We start from the raw sequence: 18484 nt of genomic DNA, 5'->3' as shown, positions 1-18484 counted from the left end.
CGAACACCTAAGCAAGTGATTATTTGCATTTTTAAACAAAGCACTCCAATTTGGCAACCACTGATGTGCGCTTTTCCTGATCTGTAATGAAGCTGGCATGCTAATAATGCAGATGCTTTTTCACAGTTGTTTTTAAAAGATCTGGATACAGATGGCAATCTTATGTAATTAATGTTGTCCCAAGACGTCCATACACACCGCCCAGGCTTGCGCCCTGGAGAGATCACTTTGGTGCTGCTAACACAGCAAAAACAATGTAGGAGGCAGTAGTTACTGCAGCCACAACCACAGCTGTGATTCTCTGGCGGTTTGGCTTTGCCCCCAGAGGTGCGCTCCATTGTCTTTCAAGATAGACTGATGCCAACAACAACAATTCTAAGAAATAGAATGAAAGTGTTCTGTTCATCCTCCTTACAATCTTTAGTACACAGCACTTCTCTTTTACTCTTCATGTCACAATAATTATTGCGGTAACATCTTTCACTTCCATTTTCCTGCAGCACTCTTCCCAAATACACATGATAAAACACCACCCTTGCTATAATACCATCCCCAACCTAGACTGGGAAAACTGCAACCTTTGATTACATTTCATGATGATCATCTCATGAAGTTACCATGTATCAAAGAAAAACCTTCTTCACTGACTCTATTTGGCTGTTCAGTTTCTTCATATAGCAAACAGCTAAGGAGAGCAAGGGAAGGCTCAAAACTCTATCCCCTGGTGTGGGGAAGCTTTGGCTCTTCAGATGTTCATGAACTACCAGCTCCCACCACCTGTGGTCATTGGTCATGCTTGCAGTTCAGCAATGTCTGGAGGGCCAAAGGTGCATGAGGGCAAACTTTTAAAGCAGGGAGATCCTGTACTCATGGAGTTTCCCATGACTTAGAACTTTGATTATCCAGGGTTCTAAATCTTATGGGAAGCCAAATAGTACAAAAGGTTCCTGTTTCAGAAGCTCATTCTCCAACCTGCAGAAGGTGGGGAAAGAAAAAGGACGTGGTTATGCACTGGAAGGGGTGGGCATCCCTGCCATCTTAACTTTTATTTTTAATGGTTGCTTGACCCAGTTTACCTGCGCATGTTGCAGTGCAGCAGCAAATGTCAGATCCACTCACCTGCTGTAGATCATTATGCATAATTCATCTGTATGTCCCACCCACCCAATTTCTCCACTTTTTAATAGCACAGAGACTATACATGGCATACAATCTGTGGGCAAAGGACTTGAAAAAACCAGTAATTGCTGGTATACAAACTAAAGCTGATAAAAAGCACCCCCACCACTTGGGACATCCAGAAGCAAATGCAACTTGTGAACCTGATCTCTAAGAGACTGGAACATTATCCAGAGCAGCTTACTCTCATACTTCCAGACCCTCTAAGCAACAGGACTGCTATCATGTCTGCTTTAAGTTTGGTTGTCCCCATCCACTTTAGTTCTGATACTAATCACTATTTTCAGAAACACCACTGCTCTGGAATCAAAACATGTACACAAAAGATGCAGCCAAGTGTCATCAGAATATTGATGACATCCCAACCCAAATCTCTAGTGCAATTCTCACCAAAGCTTTGTGCAAGTCTGGGGTGGATAACTTGCAGATCTCAGCCACATTTTATGTAGGTGGGGAGTAGGGAGGGAGGAGACCCAGAGGGTGGAATGGGAAAGAAGTTATCTTCTGTGATGAAGAGAACTGCTGCTCTCCCATAGAAAACAATCTAAGAAGTTAGGCTGCTTTATTGATTTCACTGGTTCTCAACTTCCATTTCATTTGTTGATTTTCACAAAATGGAGATTAATACATTACCTTGTAGTGCTGTGGTTCCCAAACTATAGTGCACTCTCCCCGCAAGAGAATGCACAGTATAGTTAACAGGGAGGAGAACATCCTGTAGCCGGCAAAGATACACAAAGTGCTATGCTAACCATAATGGTGTGTGTGAGAGAGGGAACTTCTGACCACAATATCTGCTTCTCATCATATCCACCATGGCTGGCTGATATTAGGAAATAAAACGCGGTGTGATTTTTCTAGTACATTTCTAATACCATGGTTGAATTAGTGCCCCGATCCACACATATAAAGAGGTATGCGCCAAAGAGATGGCTGCCGGTGGGTTTTAAGACTTGGGAGGTACAGTACATTTAGAATGCACACTATTTAACAAATGTTGAGAAAGTATTCTGTGCTGTGTGCACAGGCTTCCATTCAGGATGGGGAAATGATGTGTTGTAGCCTCTAAGGTTCCTATGTTTCACAATGTCTCCCTCTTCCAATCATAATGATGAGCAGTTTGCAAGTGTGTACACAGCCACATCACTTAAACTGGCCTGGGCAGAAGGCCGGCAAAAGCATCAAGTGATCGCAGCGGGCCCATATTGAGATCCAGAAGATTTTGGGTCAGCTCAGCCCCCTTCCTGGAACACTCCATTTAGGGATTATCTGTGTACTTCCATAAGCAGAGATCCCCCTAACAAAATGGAAGAGGGAGCTCCGCACAGGCAGTGTAACACTGAGGGCAGAGGGTAGCAGGATTTGGGAGAGGGACACATTTTTCTAATCCAACCCTGCCCTGTGCTCAGGGTAGCATGAGCCTCTTTTTAAGTCTTTTGATACCTCTAGGGGCTGGCAGAAAGTGAGGCTAGTAACTGACTTGGCTTAGATGCCCTGGACTCCTTTTAATGTTTATTTATCTTTAAGCAAATAACCACAATCGAAGTGCAGCTTGATAAAGCTGGTTATTTTTCAACTTTTGTTTTTAAGCTTTGTTATTGTTTAACTCCAAGCTTCTCTAATCCAGAGCAATCATTGCTATGCATCATCTGACATTTCAATGGAGTGAATACAAATAAACCCTCTACAACCCTTCTAGGTGGTTTAACATTGCATCTATGCAGTGTAAAGTAGAGCTGTGCCAACATCTGTGCCCTCCTAATTTTTCTTCCCTTGCAAAAGAGGCTTCTGTTTTCTTTAGAATTTTGTTGGTGCAGGATTGAACTTAGTTTATTGTTGCAAGCTGGCTTTAGTTTTCTGTGTTTTTCTTTGGAGTAAACATTTTTCCAGTGCTCTGCAGCCTCCTAGATGCCTGTGCCTTCAAATTAGAAAAGCTCTAAGGGATGAATTATCTAATGTCATGGACTTCAAACTGACATGTGGGAAGCTGGGAAGGCTGCAGAACAATTTTTCTTCCAAAGAAGATAAGGGAGTAATGAAGGAGATGTAAATGGCTCGTGATTCTCAGCCCCTGAGATTGCAGGGAGGCACCTCTTTGTTTTTGCTGTTACTGCATTGTTGAACTAGCATTTTCGAAGCAGAAGAAAACTGGTCACATGCAGCTACATCATACAACCTGAACTGGTCACACCAATAAGGATACTGGCAAGCTGACATGCTTTTCCAGGAAACACAATTGAACAGGTTTTTGCATTCAAGCAAAACATCTCAGAAAGACACTCTCAGACAACCTACTTAGAGGTCCTTCAGGTTTCCTTAAAAGCTTTTTTATTTTTAATATCAAAAGTATAATTCTATTTAATATCCAGTTAGGCACATTATTAAAAGTGCAGAAGAACTAAAAAGGAGCAGCCTTCACCTGCCAGTTGCCATCTCCTCTATTTTTAAAAAATATAAAACAGTTAAAAGATCATGTCAAGCACAATTAAACTGCTCATGGTAGCTATGCTTACTTGAAACACTTTGAGAACAAAATATAGTTTCTATGGTTAGAATATGCAGCTTTGTTACAACCAAGGAAGCTATTTAAACCTTTCTTCCACTAAGAAAAAACTTAAGGTATTTTCTCTTAAGTGGAAAGAGAAATACCTAGAAAGCTATTCCTTCATATTCAGGTGTTTCAGCACATAGGTTAATTATTTTTAAAAGATGTCTTCTCCTGTCCTTCAAAGTTCCAAGGTGCCACAGGGAACAATCAAGGCTTCCTAAAGGTCAAAAGTCCTACAGGTCAGTCACAGAGGTTTGGACACCAGAACCAAAAGCCTGTCTGTACATTCCTGCATTCTTCACATTGCGGTCACGGACAAAGTCACGGTAGTGGTGTCTATCCACTGAGTGGGCCGAGGGTGGGGACCACGCGTTCCATGCACTTCCACCACGTTGACAGCAGTCACCAGCATCATGGGGCCTGGATTGGTTTGGGGAATGGGATGAGGCACAGTTAGTATCTAGACACAAATGAGGAGAGAGAATGGAAGGAGCAAGAGGTAGCTGAGGAAGTGGCAGACTAGCAAGAACAAACTTGTTTAGCGGCAAGCACAATGCGTGGTTTAATGAAATGAAACTGTAGACTGTCAAGTCAAACCCTCCACGGCTGCTACGACGTCATGCTGGTTTCAGGGTGACCAATGCAACAGTTAATTTGAATACTCCCCCACTTTTTCACATGGCATCTACTCCATTCAGAAAATGAAATTGGAAATGAATGCAGATACCTATCCAGCCCGCTGGATTATCATGGCTTACTATAATATGAATGGCTATAGATTTGCCTAAATGTGCAGGCTTAACACTATATTCCTTTTTTAAGCAAAATACCTGATAGGCACAGCAGCAATAAAGGATTTAAATGACACTGTTAAACATTTAGGACAAACATACTATTCTTAACAGGAGAACTACTTTGACGTATCAGAAAATAGTTTTTGAGTCTGAAGCAAAGAAGAACGATAAAGAAGTTCACCATAAACACTGTGGCCCAGTTCGCATGACTAGTTTCTGAACAAGTCAACTTCAAACCATGGATTATGAAGTTTGCGTGTGTAACTAATTACTGTATTGTTTGTTTTAAACCAGGACCTCTGGTTCATATGCAATGGTAAGCAGCAAAGATAACACAGAAGAAGTCTTCATCCTTGCTGCACAAGTGAGGGGAGGGGGAAAATGCAGAAGCCTGACGCTCTGAGCTCAGGAAGGCTTATCCACATAATGCTTAAACCATGGTTTAACATGGCATGCGAACATGGCCAGGGAAAAACAAGAGTATTTCATGCACATGTTATTCAGAATTAACTGATCTGGATCCTGCTTGCTTGGCATGGTTTCTGCCATTTTTTCTGTACCCAAATTTCATTTTAGGAAATTGCAAAATCAATCTTCTTAAATATGCACAATTTTCAACATTAACGCAGACACAGTGTGTTAATGAATGAAGCTGTCCTGGACTTGCCCAGTTCTGATTAGTGCATGGTCTTGGAAAACCATCTTGTTATGACAGAAAATCTTTAGCGCTTCAGAAAGAGGAAGGGCTAGTTTTTTCTCCTCCGCTCTACTGCTAATTAATGCCTATGAGCATAGCTGGAGTTGCTCCATATTGAAGATATCTTGGACACTTAGTTCCTTAATATTACACATCAAGGAAGTTTGCTTTTTAGCTGGATTCAGAATCACATTCTTTTATGTTCTGAATTCCAAATTTCCTAATAATAAGTATTTTAAAATTAACTGCATTAATGCATCTATAGATCTGAACTTCTACACCTACCTATTGGCATAACCACTGATTTTAAAATGGAATGAAGCACTTCCCAAAAGCTTAGTGTGTTCAAAGAAAACTTAGGAAGGCCCATTTTGGATGACAGCAAAAGATAACTATAATGCCTGTGGGGGTTTTGACCAGGAAACTGCCTAAGAATGCAGGAGATTAGTAAAAACCTTTGCTTGGCTTCCTGTCTCCCACACTTACTCCTACTAAATTTGATCAGAACACTTGATTGAATTGAGTGTTGCTGCCAAAGCCAGCTAAGGAAGGCAACTCAACTGAACAAGACTTTTAGAATTCTTAAATTCTTCAATCTAATAATTAGTAACAGTCATGACTATTATTTTCAACAGTACCATGCCACTTTTGGTGCTACTGTATACACGAGGGGAGTTTTCTCAGGCTTTTTTTTCTTAGATAGTTTGAGTATCTGATAGTCTTTGGCTGGTTTCTGGAGTGTGTGGGTGTATGCATGTATATGTGTGTGCTGAATATTTAACCATATTCAAAGCTTGTGCCCTAAAGCCTGTAGTTCTACTGACAGTACAACAACTATCCAATGAAGACTGGGGGAAAGCCTATCAGTATGGTTGTGAGACCGCTACTGATCAACTTTTCCATTTTGGAAAATACAGTATGACAGTTCTGTCTGTTGTAATGTTCCACTAAAATCGCATCACTATGCAATCAAGCAGCATCGCAGGAAGAATATGCACATCAGAATAAAGGAGATTTGAAAAGCATGCAAGATACCAAGCCTATTGCAAAGAAGCCTTCTTTAGAAGCAATTTCAAATCAAATCAACTTCTGTTTCTTATGTTGAGGATCTGGTTCACTGCCGTATGAATTCAAACACCACCTTTATTTTATGAACAGCTCATCATAATGGCTGCCAGCAATAAATTTCAGGGTTCCAGAGTTTGTGGAAGTCTTTGCATGTACAGCTACACAAGGCCCTACAGGTGTTCGCACTATTAGCCTAGACTAATGTCTATTAGCCTAATGGAGGGTAGGAGTGGAACTTTGAACATCTGGGCAGGTCTGCTCAAGATGACCCTATTCTTTGTTCTCATGGGAGCTGGTAATCCCTGAAGATGGATCACCAGCACCTGACATCCTAGCCCCACATCTGCTCTGTTCCACTATCAAGGCAGCAACAAACATGTTTAAAATTGAATGTGAATTTGAGAAGACACAGGCTGCTCATTCGCCCCTTAAACACAGAGCAAGATTTCAATAGTGCCTTATGATCAGGAATTAACCTTGACGATCCTGTAAAACCTAAGTGCAAACCTAACTTTGGAGTTTACACTGAATATCCTTGTCTTCACAATCAATAGATTAGGAACCTCCACAATAAAAAATGTGAACTCATAGTAAACTCTCTGAATGGTGTTGCATTGCTTATCCTTTTGAGTGGCACTGTCAGCACTGCAGCTCAAATTATGTCTAAAAATGACATAATGAAACACAGCCACGTTTCCATACATGCAAAGAACCATTCCTTTAAAAATGTTCAGATCCTTTACCAAATTAAGAAGTTCAATGCACCATAGTTCTAACAATTTTGAGCTTAAATAAAAATTCTCTAAAGAAGGCTGATGAAGTGAAAGGAAGCAAGACCAAAGCCAAGCTGTGGGACCAGACCAATTAAAAGGGATAAGAGGTTGATGCAGGAAAGCCCCATAGGCAGCATCGAGACATTCAAGTCGCTCTCCTCCAAGCAGAGACACACATTCCATCAATGCATCCAGCTTAATCTCATTCCAAACTTCAGACTGAACACAACACACTTGACTGACCATACAGCTCCAAACAATTCTTTACTGCTTCCCCTTCCCCTGACCCCTGAGAATAGCAGCACAACCTGTTAAAATGCATACATACATGCCGAGTTCATGTATAACATTAAATCATAGTTAGAAACAAACACCTGTTTAATGTGAACAAGCAGCATACTGGGGCAGGATTCTCATGAGTGTCCATTTTACTCCTCTCCCACTGCTGCTGTGCTGTTCCACCATTAAACAAAACCAGATGTTGGCTTAGTGCTGTGCAAGAACCATCACTGGTGGCTTACTATGAGGAGTAAGCCAAAAATGAGCATTTAATGTTTGCATTAAACTAATGTTTTAACATCATCTGTGAACTGGGCCGTAACATGCAGAATAACAAAAAATGTAGGCTGCTTGATGAATATTTAATTCTGAAATGGAAGAATGCAGATTTCCTCACAAAATCCCAAGGTGATGTAGGATCTACTCAATATACTGCCCATATCACATACTGGGCTACTGCTGAAGCGAACTTACACCTGAAGTTCTGAACACATGGTCCATGTTTCCCTCCAAGCGCCCAGAGCCAGTATAGGCACACAGGGCGAGGATAAACAGACAGGTTGTGTGACAAGTTTTATCGAACATGCACGTTTGCTACTGTTAAAAAGTTCTCTTTGTGCCACTATGGTCTGGAATAGACCACTGCAACACATGGATGGAAAAGCTATAATATCCAGGGGTTGATGGAACAGGAACTATGGTGAAAAACAACCCTTTCTTATCTATTAAGGTTTCTGTAGCTTGTAACAGCTACCGTACTTCCAAAATGGTCCTTTTTTACATAGCAGTGGTATAGGAGTGTGTAGCCCATATGTATATCTAGGGCAACCAACTGTACCTGCTATAATTAATTTCTTCTTCTACACAGCTATTAAAAGTGCAGGCACTCTGCTCTCTTTTGTATCTGACCGCCCTATTGACTCATATATGCCTATTTTACAGCAGGCTCTTGTGGTGGGAAGCCAAATTGGCAATTTCTCTCAGTGGAGGAGATGTGTATATACTATATGTGATTATACACACTTTGAAATTTTAATTAATATTAATGAAGGGAACTACATGTAGCAATAGCCTTAATTGAAGTTACCACATACTTACTTTTCTTCGCAATTGTACTGGGTATAAAAAAGGGAAAACCTCTCGAGCAGTATGATGCTGGACTGCAACTCCCACCATCCCTGATCACTGACTGTAACAGTTTGGGGTAATGGGATTTGGAGTTTAACATCATCTGGAGGTCCACAGCTCCCCACCCATTTTAGAAGGAGAACGGGAGCAAATGGAAGTTTTCCAAATTCTGCAATTCACAGCACAATCACTGCTGTGCACATTTCTAAATACACCATTTATATTCTTAGAAGCAGCAACTCCTTGATAAATCGCTAGAAGGCTGTTAAAGCATAGTCAGAGCTGTTTGGAGCTGGAGTCTAAAGACCACACACAAGAATGTTACCAAAAAGCATGTGCACAGCAGTTATACTGAGCTTATGCAAGACAGGCCATCATACCAATAAGGCAAAACAGAATTTAAAAAATAAAGTATCACCACCTTACAATCACCACCAGTGGGAAGGAAGAAACTGACAGAGCAACCAAGAGCTCAAGAGAAAAACCTCCAATTTCAGACACTGGATAAATCAAGGGCAAGAGAAAAGAGAAAGCACCTTTTGATTATGTTTTTGATCATAGCTCAGAACAGCTTCAAGATATAAAGCCAAAGTCAAGAGCATTTTTAAGTCAACAGATACAATTAGCTAAGTTTGCATAAAAGACAAATACATCTGAACAATTAGGACCACAAATGAGTGATACTTGCTGTATCACTGTTATAACCACTTCAAAGTATGTTTCTTTACAATTAAATAGCATACAAATTAAATGAGATCAAATAAATAAGTTGTACAAAAGCAAAACAAATCAGATTATGATCACATGTCAAAGGTTCACTGCATGGATGGAACAGCCTAAGATAAATTTTAAGTCTACTGCATTGTAATGCTACAGTTTTTCAAAGTGTCTGAGAGAATTAAAAGTTTTTCTCCAAGATTAAATTGTCCCCTTTGAAGCAAAAAGTATTTTTGAGCCAGAATGGGGCTGAAAGCTAAGTAATATGGTCTTATCTTGATGGATAGCCAGAGCCTGGACCATCAGGAAAAGGAATTTAAATGAAACATAAGCTCTTATTTGCAACCTTTTCCATTTTCTTAAGTGAACCCCTCCTGGTCACTGCAAAAAACAAACCAAAAACCAAAAACCTGCAGCTGTGAAGCTTGATGGTTTTATAAATTTTTTTGAAGAAAAGCCTGCAGTAATGAAAAGTATGGCTTTTCTCATCTGGCCAGAACTTAGAGCACAATCCTGGTTGAAGGACAAGTCATTCAACTCACTTCACTGCGGGAGCACATAATGAGGGTGCACAATAGCAAGGTGCTACCCAGCAACACTGGGACTGCAAATTATGAATTGACAAAGTATCCAAATTAGGCTGAAAAGAACAATCTATGACCCCCACAACAATATATTCTTCTTAGAAGACACAAATATGAACAATATCAGTTGCAGGAAAGGTATGTGAAATGACCAATAACTCATCATTTCCAAATCAGAGCAAAGTGAGACCAGAGTGACGCACCATTTCTTGTCTTGCTGGCTGGTCCCGGGACTCCGTGGGAGATTTTCTATTTCAACTAAGACTGGCCCAGAAGGAACTGCTGTAACTGAGGGTAGGGCGGGCATTGCACTCCAGTTCTTGAAAGACAAAATACAAAGCAAAAATGTAGTTTTGCCTTCATTGGGTTTTTTTTTTAAACCTTGAAAATGAGAACACAAGGTTTTCTACTTTGGTTTGTAAATTTTCATATTAGCTTAACATTTATGGCCAAGAGAACCAAATGATCCAACTCTCCATTTACTACAGGTTCTAAATTCTGAGGTCAAGGCAACTGCATTTGAGATTAGTTTACTTTTGACGCAAAGACTTAGAAAAATGTTAAGTAAACAGCTTAGACAAACTTACTTGCTGTGATCCATTATTTTGGCTGAAAACATTATTTGGAAGGCTGAAATGGGGGAAAAAACCAATAGTTTAAAGTTAATTTATCAAAGATCAAACTGTTAGGATTTTAAGGCTTATCTGGGTCTGCCAGCTCCAAGTAGGATCAGCAACAGGGACATTAATAAATAAATAAAACTGAGGCCAAACCAGCATTTTCTGTATTTACATTTGTATGCATCACTTGACTCCAAAGCAGCCCTTACTTTGACTGTTTTACACTAAGATCTCACACATATGCTGGACTTTTTCCTAAGCCATCATAATCCATATGAAGTTCTGGTAGGCAGAACTTATCAAGGCAAATCTTATCAATCTGCATGAACAGGGGTAGGAGTGCAATAAATCAAAGCCAAATTTTCAACGATGGAAAGAGTGAAATACTGAGCCCTGATGCCTGGAACCAAAACACATTAATTTATCTTATCTGAGTATGTTTCCAGTTCCATCAAGGCATGGTTGTTGTGGTTTCCACATGAAACTAACTTGCACAGATCTGTTAAGTCAAACACCACACCATAAAAAGCAGGTATGAAAGAGCACTTCTTTCAACAACAGCAAAAAATTCACTGCTGATCTAATAACTTTCAGTGAAACAACATGCATCTTTTAAAATCAATTTTAATCAGCAATGTTAATTAGCATGCATAGTCAAACATAGAATTGATTAGCTCTAGGGTGAACATACCATGATATCCTAATACCACCATTAAAAATAAGTAGAGGGAAGATGGCAGACTCCCATGAGGCTACCTACCTCTTTCACTAACTAAGAAAAGGAGTAAAAAAATAAGTACAGTAGGATCACATCTTGGGGGGGGGGGTTTACACTCTGGGGGGTAGCATGTGAAGCCAAAATTGTGTATAGTCAGAACAAGCCCAGTGTGACCATGCCTACATTTCCAAAGCCAGCACACTAAACAGGTTTTGTGTACTGGGCACTGGGAGGTTGGGAAATCTTGCAGGGTTATTCCAAGGTCTTGTGAGATCTCCAGAGTCTGTGCAAGACCTTCTCAGAGCCTGGTAAGCAAGGCAGAGCTTACAAAACTCTTTCCATGGCAGGAAAATGTGGCATGGAAAGAGCTTTTAAGCTCTCTGACTTGCATGAGTTTTACTGTTTAATTTGAATGGTGTCTAATTCATGAAAAAATACGTAAGCAACAGGAAAGGGGCTTTTAACATATTATCAGAGAATATTCCTGATAATCCTATAGAGATGACCAAGACATATTCATGGAATAAATCTTTACTGTGGAAGCCTAATGCCGACAGGTCCTCTTACCTAGTTTCTTCAGATTTATGAGTGTTTCCTGTAATAAAACAAAAAAAAATGTCCAATATATCAATTACACAATATCAAAAAGCTTGCATTATTTTTTTCCAAAGATACTTGTGCAAAGAGTTAGGGTCACGCTTTAAAACAGACTAAAACTTAGATGTGCGGGGAAATAGGTATATCCTATTTGTAGGGTTACCTATCATGCAGCTTTACCACCTTTCACAGACATTTCCACTAAATACTAGGGCCTTGCATCCAGTCCAGACAAATCCAAGATTCCAAATGGATTCTGGCAGATCCATGATTTGTCTAGACTGGGTTGAAGCAGCCCCAAGCACCCTAGGTTCACCTGGAGTGGTCTGGGGTTGCCAAAAGGGGAGAGGGTGTTCAGGCAGCAACAGGTGGGGGAGAGAAGATGATGCAGGTAAGAGTCCCCTTGTCATCAAACACATGGTTCATTAGGGTTTCAAATGCTGAATAAACATTAGAACTATGAAAGGCCCCAAGTCCAGCTCATAGCCCAGATTGAGCAAGATCAGGATCACCAACTGGGCCCTGAGCCGAACTGCGGGTGCCTGGCACAGCCCTAGTAAATACAATGGATAAGTCGGAAGACAGGGAAGGAAAGTCCAGGCAATTGCCCCATTAACAATATTGTATGCTGTTTGTAGAACGGGCAAGGATCCAAAGACACTGGCTCTAGGAACTCATGGGGGTGGATTTGATATTCTGAAACATCAGGCTCTATACTCATGCCACAATAGTTATTAAGCACCTTTTAGTTTCAAAAACAGTTTAAGCTACAGCACGGGGATCAGGTTTTCTGTTAGTTAGTGTAAGTCAAAGTAGTAATTTGGATCAAGTTGAGTGGCACCGCCTACCAATGAGTCAAGCTACCTCTCATTTGTAGCGTTCTCCTTGAGTATCGCTTGCTAGGCCTTCTTTCAAAAGATGCCGATCGTCTGGCTTTGTTGGTCTTTGTTGTCTGGTACTCTGTTTTCCCACTAGATTGAAGTGGAAAGAACAAGAGAAAACATTTATATTTGAAAAGTTGATGTAAGCGACAGCACCCAATTATCCTTGCTCTTCTAAACGCTTAGTTCTCATGTGCTTTTGTTTTATTTAAAGCCAGTCATATACATACTATTAGTTTCTATAATCCTATTAAACAGACATCATCCTTACCAGATGATATAGTATAAAATCCAAGAACAAAACAGAGACAAGGAAAAATGGAATGAAACAAGAAACGTGAATAGGATGAAAACCATAGTCCATGTGCACTCAGCTGATAATTACTGCAACTGTATATATTTTGTACCAAAAATATCAGTTTCACCACAAAAATCTACATCTGTAGAAGCTAAACTTTACCCCCACTTTCATTAAATCATCTCTACACTTTGTGTGCGAGTCAGCCAAAAGACGCGGTGGAGAAAACTCAAGGATTCACTAGTACCTACTAGAGCAGTTTTGTAGAATGGGAGTGCTCTTTGACATAGCCCTTTTCAATACAGTTTCAACTGGGGAGCCAGTTATAACTACTGGAGAAGAGAAATGGCCACAGTTCCACATCCAATGGTTACAACCATCTTAGATCACTGTGTAATGTGTTCCACACTGTGCTTCCTTTGAAAAGCATTTGGGAACTTAATTGGTTCAAAATGAGCAGCTGAACTGCTGACAGGAGCCCAATCATCAGATCTGAAGACACCAATATTACATTGACTCCCCTGACTACCAATCTGTTCATGGGCTCAGTTTAATGTTTTTTAATGCTTTATCCCCTAAATGGGGGAGGGAAAGTAGGGAAGAATGTATACTCGAGCTGAGTAACTACAGATCCATTTCCTCCAATAAATAAGCATATGCAAAAACAGTTCAGGCTTCTTTCTCTAATCACGAGATCTAGAAATTCAGTCTTTTCTGGATTTGGCCAAGGTAAAAGTTAGGCTTTGGTATTTCGCAGAACACAGCAGCAGAAAGGCTTAACACGCGGCAGATTTTCCATGCCTACAGACTATTTTGACTGAGCTAAGTGCCTCTTTCAATCCTTTCCCTTTATGCCAATAGGAATCTAGAGTAGTGACTACTACAAACAAAACCACGGACCAGCTTTCTTTCCTGTGCCTTATCTGAGAAAAAGTCAGGGAAGAAGGTATTGAACAAAAGAGACTGCTGACCTGTATCTGAACCTTGACCCCAGCCGAATGAAGCTTGACCGACTGGACCCTTTTTGGACGGGTCCACGGAGGCGGAAGAAGGCATGATGCTCGACTGCACATTTCCACAAATGTTTGCAGGCCTTTGGGTGATCCAGCCTAAAGACAAAAGTGTGCTCCTGCTCCTTGCCCTTAGGGGGGGGGAAAGGACCGCCACAGGAGCATTTAGAAAACTACTATGAATGCTACCTTCAGATTATCACAGCTACAGTCACAAATTGCAGGCATTCATAGAACCCATAACTCAAAGGTAAGTTCAACCAAGAATGTTATAAAATACTGAAGAGAACAATGTGCTCTCAGTATTTTATAGCATTACTGATATAACAAGTTCTTCCTGTTTCCTTGACACAGAATAAGACAGAGAGATAAAATATAAATAGCAGAGGATCAGTTTATCTTTTTTGTTATTATGACAGAATTAAGCATTACAATTATAAAACATGTTATACAGTGCTAGTCACTTAAAGGGAAAACTGCACAACCTCTTTAAAAATGCCAAGCCACAACTGAAGACATGTGACCTTGCTGAGCGATATGTTGCCTTCTTGACATAGGAGCTGCTATACTTTGTGCTGACTGTGGATTGGGAGTGGGGAGGAGAATAATGGTTTTCAACAACTTGAGTAGCCTGACAAGAAGAAGACAAACAGAATGCAAAAGATTGCATTTCTATTTTCCAAGTGGTTTGTTCAAGATAGTTGACATTTATTTATTAAAACCATTTTTTACTTCTTTTTAAAGAAGGCTTGGAGTACCAGTGTTTACAATCTGCCTTCCCCTAGGCTGATTTTCTAGTTTCTTTACCAAATCAATCAACACACACTAATTAGGCACTTAAAATCCAACATATTTTTACTTAGAAGTAATACAAAGTCAGCCAAATTTCTCCATACTTAATATAAACAAAGAACGGTAGTGCTGCTTCTGTAGCAATATGCCTTATCAAATGCAAAGAGGAAGAAACCTCACATTACTATTGGTAGAAACTTAAAGATCACTCTTGAAATCCAGTGTATTATTAGTGATTAGAATACTGAACCCTACCCTGTGAGAAGTAGCCAGGTTAAAATCCTCATTCAGCCATGATGCTCTCACTGAGTGATTGATCTTAGGCTAGTAACTTTCAGCCTATATCTCATTGGACTATTATGAGGATAAAGTTGGAGGGGGTGGCAGATGAACAAACGAGTGCTGGCTTGAGTAACTTGGTGGAAGAATGGAATACAAGAATACTAATATTGTATGTGGAGGAGATCGAGTAACACTGTGTTACTTCAAGAAGATGAACAATGCCTGTTGGTGTTAAAATGATATTATGTTTCAACAATTAGGTAAATGTTTCAACCATCTGTAATAGTTATTCATTATTCATTCTTGGGTAGAAAAATAAATTTTAAGGACAGTCTCTTCAGAATATGACAGGTCACTATTCACTTTCAAACAATAATTTTCACTAAGTGCCTATTACAATCAATAGGAAAAATGTTTACGTTATCACCCACAACCATCCTTAATTTATTTTGGCTACGATACTTATGCTTAAACTAACTCACAACAATAGAAGCAAGATGAACAAAGACTTCCTTCTACCTGTTCATCATCTTCAACCACCACTAGTGTTAATTTATTCTTTCTGAAGTCCAACCTAGTGATCTTTGGCCTGCAATGGGAAAAAGTTAAAATGTAAAAGATGTATGTACTTTACTGCAATTGCACCACAATTCATACAGCACCTAGTAAAAACATATTTTACAAAAACCTATGTAACGGCAAGAACACCAGCTATTCTCTTGTGCTATAAATTAATATTTAAAAATTACAAGTTTAACCATGTGGTGCTTTAACACAAATGTCAATGTTAAATGAGTTTTTTAAAGGGAAATTCTAATTGAATTTTCTGATTTTGAATGTTTATGCTTGATTCATGTAGATCAGTTTCTTAGTTCCTTCCAGTGAATGAGAAGTATACACTCATCCTACTGAATAAATGTCCCATACCCAGATATATCTGCACTCTCAGGAAAAACCACTCTTTTTTACATATAAACACGCAGCCTAACACAGACATTAATTTCTAAAAAGCCCAAACTAAATAGCTGTACAGCCATTTTCAAGAATCATTCCACCCATTCACAATACACCTAGAGCTCTGTTATGGCAAATCACAGAGAATGCCAACATAGAACCGTGCTTGCTTACAAGACTTACAAATTCTAGTCTAGGGCTAGGATGCAGACTCTAAAATAATTTATTTTATAAATTATTCTGCTTACCAGAAGAACAATCCAATCTTAGTTTCTCCTTCAAACACAAGAACTCCTGTGGGTGTTAGTCCGAGGCTATAATCATTTCCATCTCTTGCCTAAGAGGGATACAAATTAGATTAGAATATTCCTACAGATGTGACTTTATGCTGGTACAGTGGTACCTCGCAAGACGAAATTAATCCGTTCTGCGAGTCTCTTCGTCTAGCGGTTTTTTCGTCTTGTGAAGCAAGCCCATTGACGGCTTAGCGGCTTTTAGCAGCTTATCGGATCAGCTGATAAGTGGCTTAGCGGCTTAGAAAAGGGGGGGGGAGGAAAAAAACCCGCAGGAACTCACAAGACATTTTCGTCTTGCAAAGCAAGCCCATAGGGAAATTCGTTTTGCGAAGCGCCTCCAAAACGGAAAACCCTTTCGTCTAGCGGGGTTTCCGTCTTGCGAGGCGTTCATCTTGCGGGGCACCACTGTACAAGTTACTTTAATTATACTTTCATTCACTGTTAAGATACTGCAGCAAAATTAAAGGCCTTAGTCACAGATGTTATTAACAAGCCCCTTACCAAGCATTTATTCTATTATTATTTTTTGTTTTATTAAATATTTTATCTTTGGATATTATTTTCACTGCTTATAAGGGCATTGTCTGCTGCTCTGAGGATTTGATCAAGCCAAGCTGACAGATATGAATTCTAGAAACATACATAGTTTCATAGAACATTTCACTTATATTAATCTACACTTAAAGCTACATTTATGCTTTATCATTTGTGGTTTCTTGAGAATTACTTAACATTAGGCTGCAAACCTGGTCCTAAGTCAAACAATATTAAATCTCAGTTTATTTTCAGCACTCATCTCTCAAGACTTCCACGATTTATATTTATTCTGAATATGTTTAACATTATGATTAAGAATTTCAGAGCAATTCATTTCTTAGCTACAAAATACACTGGGATAATAAATTCACTGTGTCTGGTCTAGAGATCCATTGTTGGACTTTGACATGGGAGACCAGGGTAAAAGTCCCCACCCAGCCATGCAGCCCACCTTTGGTAAGCTCACAAATGTGGTTGTTGTTATAGCAGCTGGGTATATAAGCAGTAGCTTCAGATCACAGCCATTTCTGGCAGATGCACAGCAAGATATGTATTAACTAAATTGTCCTCCGTAACTTGTATAGGTAAGCAGACTAGGCTATTATAAGAAGCAGATCCCACTCATTGCTACAAAGACTGCAAGTTTAGGTATTTTTATGTTTATAGAAGTACTAAAAATAACGTTCCCAAAAGCACGGCCTACAACCATAAACTTACCTTGACTATATGCATGTCTACTCCATACATTTCCAGCCATTTTGCTTTGTTCAAATAATTTGTTTCTGCCTGAGCGGGTGTTTGCCCCCTGAAATGATTTATATTACACAAAAATCACATGAAGTTAAAAATAACATGCCTTGATAAAAAAGAGAGGTTACAGAAAGAATACAAAAAAGGGGAACTTGATATATGTAGAGCAAGCCAAATAGTGCTCATCTCGACTTAGTTTTAATAATGGCCAACTTTAGTTTTGTTTTGAAATCAAGGGGCTAAGAAAATACTGAACTGCTAAATTAAGCTGTAGAAGCTTACAGAGCTGTATTGATAACATCAAGAAGTGCTAAGGCTGTAGACTGCATAAAATGCATACCCTATTGTCCAGATGATACTATCTGGTCTTAGATGTGTCTTGTAGCTTGCTGTGATTGCTTCAGAAAATGAAGGCAGCTTTTGGACTATGTTCTAGTTTGTCTCAACAGAAATACAACACCAACACTCAGGAAGGTATTCATAGGAATTTAAAGTCCCCTTTCTCTCAGCAAAAGAAAGCAATGCATACAATGGTATGCGTTGGATGGATGTGGCAATTTACAATTTGAGATTTTTTACCTGTATTCCTTCCACTTCTCAAAAATGGCAAGTTCCATGTCTTCAGTTTGCTCGGGCACAAACCTGAACTCTGAAACTATATCAGGGATGTGTTCAGCAGGGTCGTAGTCACCAAGTTCAGCTGGAAAGAGAAGAATACTTCAAGAAAATTCTAGCAAAAGCAAATTTGGAAATGGCAAAATCCGAAGTGCCTACAATGACTCATTTCATTGACACACTGAACATTTATTCAAAGATAATTAAAACTTCATTTAAATATTTACAGTTTAATAGGAAATCAGTATTTTGATCTTAGTACAGGTATGTTAAAACTGAATCTTAAATCAGCTTTGGAAGAACTACAGACACAAACAAGAACTTATATGGAAGAGTATTTTCATTTACTGCTGAAACTGTAGGTTGG

At 39.5% G+C, this 18484-nt stretch overlaps 1 protein-coding gene across 1 annotated transcript in view; it reads right to left on the bottom strand.

The window, feature by feature from the left end:
• Positions 1-18484, bottom strand: part of EPB41L5 (erythrocyte membrane protein band 4.1 like 5) — a 56287-nt gene that overhangs the window by 17264 nt on the left and 20539 nt on the right. Inside the window, exons 8-16 of the mRNA XM_079968805.1 lie at positions 18082-18202; positions 17470-17557; positions 16168-16256; positions 15485-15554; positions 13853-14022; positions 12567-12673; positions 11673-11700; positions 10355-10397; positions 9971-10086 (exon numbers count right to left, since the gene is read on the bottom strand). Coding sequence (XP_079824931.1) covers positions 9971-10086; positions 10355-10397; positions 11673-11700; positions 12567-12673; positions 13853-14022; positions 15485-15554; positions 16168-16256; positions 17470-17557; positions 18082-18202 — 832 coding nt within the window. The remainder of the gene's footprint in view (positions 1-9970; positions 10087-10354; positions 10398-11672; positions 11701-12566; positions 12674-13852; positions 14023-15484; positions 15555-16167; positions 16257-17469; positions 17558-18081; positions 18203-18484) is intronic.

The sequence above is a fragment of the Podarcis cretensis genome (assembly GCF_951804945.1).
Source record: "Podarcis cretensis genome assembly, chromosome: 1".
Classification (NCBI taxonomy): Eukaryota; Metazoa; Chordata; class Lepidosauria; order Squamata; family Lacertidae; genus Podarcis; species Podarcis cretensis.
Note: the sequence above shows the minus strand (reverse complement) of the source record. Positions and strands in the feature narration are given on the sequence as shown.